The 3,468-nt window shown below is 26.1% G+C and overlaps 1 protein-coding gene across 1 annotated transcript in view; it reads left to right on the forward strand.

Annotated features, from left to right (window-relative positions):
* Window positions 1–2,883, forward strand: part of LOC108685562 (L-threonine dehydratase catabolic TdcB-like) — a 5,122-nt gene extending 2,239 nt beyond the window's left edge. The window contains exons 2-5 of the mRNA XM_018190412.1: window positions 733–1,088; window positions 1,701–1,878; window positions 2,017–2,294; window positions 2,790–2,883. Coding sequence (XP_018045901.1) covers window positions 733–1,088; window positions 1,701–1,878; window positions 2,017–2,294; window positions 2,790–2,883 — 906 coding nt within the window. The remainder of the gene's footprint in view (window positions 1–732; window positions 1,089–1,700; window positions 1,879–2,016; window positions 2,295–2,789) is intronic.
* Window positions 2,884–3,468: the final 585 nt, after the last annotated feature.

Genomic DNA, 3,468 nt, shown 5'->3' on the forward strand with positions numbered 1-3,468 from the left:
TGTGTGTGTGTGTGTGTGTCGGTCAAAAAAGTTTGGAATTTTCTACTCTTCGTTCCAAAGCAAGTTTGATATAACGGAAATGATACCCCAACAACACAAAATTTGTAACAATATTGCTGCAATATTACTGCAACGTGTAATATTGTTGCAAGTTGTTGGGGTATAGTTATATGCTTTATACTAAAAACATAGCCACTAGGTCGGAGATTTGGATCCGACCAAAGAATGAAATAAACATTCTTTAAGCTCTTTTAAAAACTGCCTAAGAGGCTTTCAGTGGAAACATTATTTAAACTAATAAAAAGGATGTTAAAACTTTGTGCTGCTGTGATAAAAAGTCCGAAGAACCTAGTGAGAAATAACCGAATTCGATGTCAAATTGAGGATCATTTCTTACTGGGAAGATACATGTATTATTGATGAAAATAAGCTAATGATTGTGTCAAAACTTAAAAATTAGATTACTACAAAATATTTGTTTTTGTTACAAATTTTTCTTCAAGAAAAAATTTAGATTATGTCCAAATGTAATCTTTACATGCAATAAATTTGTTGTATATTATATATATTCGTCTCTTTATGGATTACAGCCGTTTTTATATAAGTCTAAACTTTTAACTGATACTGTATATGTGTGTGACTTTGATTCAAACATTATATAACGCAAAACATTTATAAGGAATCCTTTAAGAGGACGATTTTTAATCAAATCTAATGATTTGATTGATTCAGAGTTCGTTATTGAGAAAAATAGGAGTCCATGTCTATTTCAAGAAAGAACTTGATCAACATATGAATAGTATCCAAGCACGCGGTGTGATTTATACTCTGCTACAGCTAACTGATGAACAGAAACACAACGGTGTCATAGCAATCTCAACGGGATATTTCGCTCAAACTCTTTGTTATTTTGGACAGAAATTTGGAATACCAGTGACAGTAGTGATGCCGAAATCAACGGCACAGGAAATAATTGATAAATGTCAATATCTGGGAACAATAGTAATTGCTCAGGATGACAATATAGTAGAAGTACATAATATCGCTTTGAAAATTGCCAGGACAAGAAATTTATATTATCTTGACGGGTACTCTATTTTAAATCTTAGTTAAGTGCGTGTTAATGTATATTAAACATACATTGATCCCCAAGCGCCACAAATTAAAAATAATATAACATCAATGTGTAATTTCGTTCTAGAATATATATGTAATACTACAATATATATGTAACTCATGGCGTTATATAATAATTACATTAGAATACGAAATTATAACATTGACATGTATGTTATTTTTAATTTGTGTCAATTGGAATAATAAACTGTGTAAAAATAAAATGCAAGTATTTTGAATTATAAAATATAGATTTTATTTAATAACATAATAAACTGCGAATTTTATGATTTAATATATTTTTATATTTATATTAAACAGTTTTACGTCAATTTGTGTACGGTTTTAATGTGCTCCAATTTACACTGAGTGCATCCAATCGAATTCGCTATTAATTAAAATACATTCTCGTTAAAAGATGATATTTTCATCGATTATTTTTATTTTCTTTATGTTACAGTTTTCATTCTATTGTTTTGAAAAGTAATTAATTTAAAAAAAATATTAATTTGTACGTATTTATAATCTTACATATTTTATTATTTTCTTCATGATCAAATTATTTTATGATATCTTTTTAATAGAAACGATCATCCAAATATGATTATTGGCCAAGCAACTTTGGGCCTAGAAATTTTTGAACAGTTAGATTCTGGAAAGACAATTGATACAGTGATATTGCCGACGACGATCGATGCTTGTGGAGTAACTGCGACTATTGCAATGGCTATCAGAAAATGGAATTCAAATATAAAAATTATCGTAAGTAAATAAGTGCTTTTCTATAATCGTAAGTTATTATATGATTAATTTCACGTTCGATCTAATAAACGTAGTTTATTTCATGAAAATAATTGTATCCATTGTAAATTATATGTATAATATCTCAAATCCTAATAGGAGGTCCAAACTACAGTTCAAGATCTTTTAATCAACAATGTTAGACAAAAATGTTATAAAATAACTGTTCCCGGTCAGAATATATATGTAGGATATAATAATTTACTTAAAGACATAAGGTTATATTTGTTCGATCGAATTGTTCTGGTATCTGAAACACTTATTCAAAAAGCTGCCAATTTTCTATTAATAAAAGAAAATTTCAATGATTATTACGCAGCGATCGCTTTAGCTGGAATTCTAACTGGTAACCTGAACGATTTAATAAAAGAAAAAAGGTGATTTCTTCTATAAATTCAATTTGTTAAAATTCATTAAACCTGAATGTTTTACGTTCGTGATAATAAATCATGAACTGTCTGATTTCTATTTAAGGATGTATTATATCCATTTTTACAAATATGTTTTTTTATTATGTTATAATACATTTCTATAGATATCTATAACACAGATAAAAAAATAAAAAATATTACTTTTTATATCGAAATAATTTTTAATCTAGCTTCTATATCGCTGCCATCTTTTTTTATATGATTTTTAAATGCGATGCCCAAAAAATTTGTAATTTTTTCATAACTTTTCATTATTTAAAAAATATATAATACATCTTTAATATCTCACTGAAAATAATTATTAATTAAATCGATATATTGATCAATGTCGATAATACTATAGACAGTTCATATCAACTCATTTCTAAATAACAAAGTCATAATATAGTGCGATGTAGTATTTAATTATATTATTTGATAACATAATTATGTTTACGACAGTGTGCTGATACCTCTATTCGGCAAAAAGGATAACTCTAATAACTTCATGGATAAATTAAGTTTGCAACCTGGTTCCTCAACATCTTCCTCTTAAATAAGCGTTTTTATATTTCCGAACAGATTGTTGACTAAAATAAATTAGAAAAAAAATTGCATATATTTAATGTAAATATCTAATCAGATATCGGAAAAAAAATGTTTCATATAATTATACATAAATATAAAATTATTTAAAATTATATAACTACATATAAAAACTTATTTTATACATGTACAATTATATATAACATATTTTTTCCCGGAATCTTCAAAATTAGAGATACAGAATGAGATACAGAATGTTCAACTCGAGAAAGACAGTTAAAATGAAGAAAAAGATAGTTTTAAAAACAATAATTTTTAACTAGATTCCTTGTATTACTTTTATTAAGAAGTAAAGTCATTTGTTTTATCAAATCGGTAGGATTTACACACATATGATTTACACATTCAATGATACATACTACTCCATTAATATGATCGCACAAACACATATATAAATTTTCTAATTGATCTTTCATATGTATTTTAGTATCTCAATCTAATTCTACTTACAGCACAAAATATTTATGAATATCATTTTTTTAAATGTTATATAAATATTTTATACATATTTTATATAAAGCTTTACTCAAAATAT

Source organism: Atta colombica, unplaced genomic scaffold (assembly GCF_001594045.1).
Source record: "Atta colombica isolate Treedump-2 unplaced genomic scaffold, Acol1.0 scaffold155, whole genome shotgun sequence".
Taxonomy (NCBI): Eukaryota; Metazoa; Arthropoda; class Insecta; order Hymenoptera; family Formicidae; genus Atta; species Atta colombica.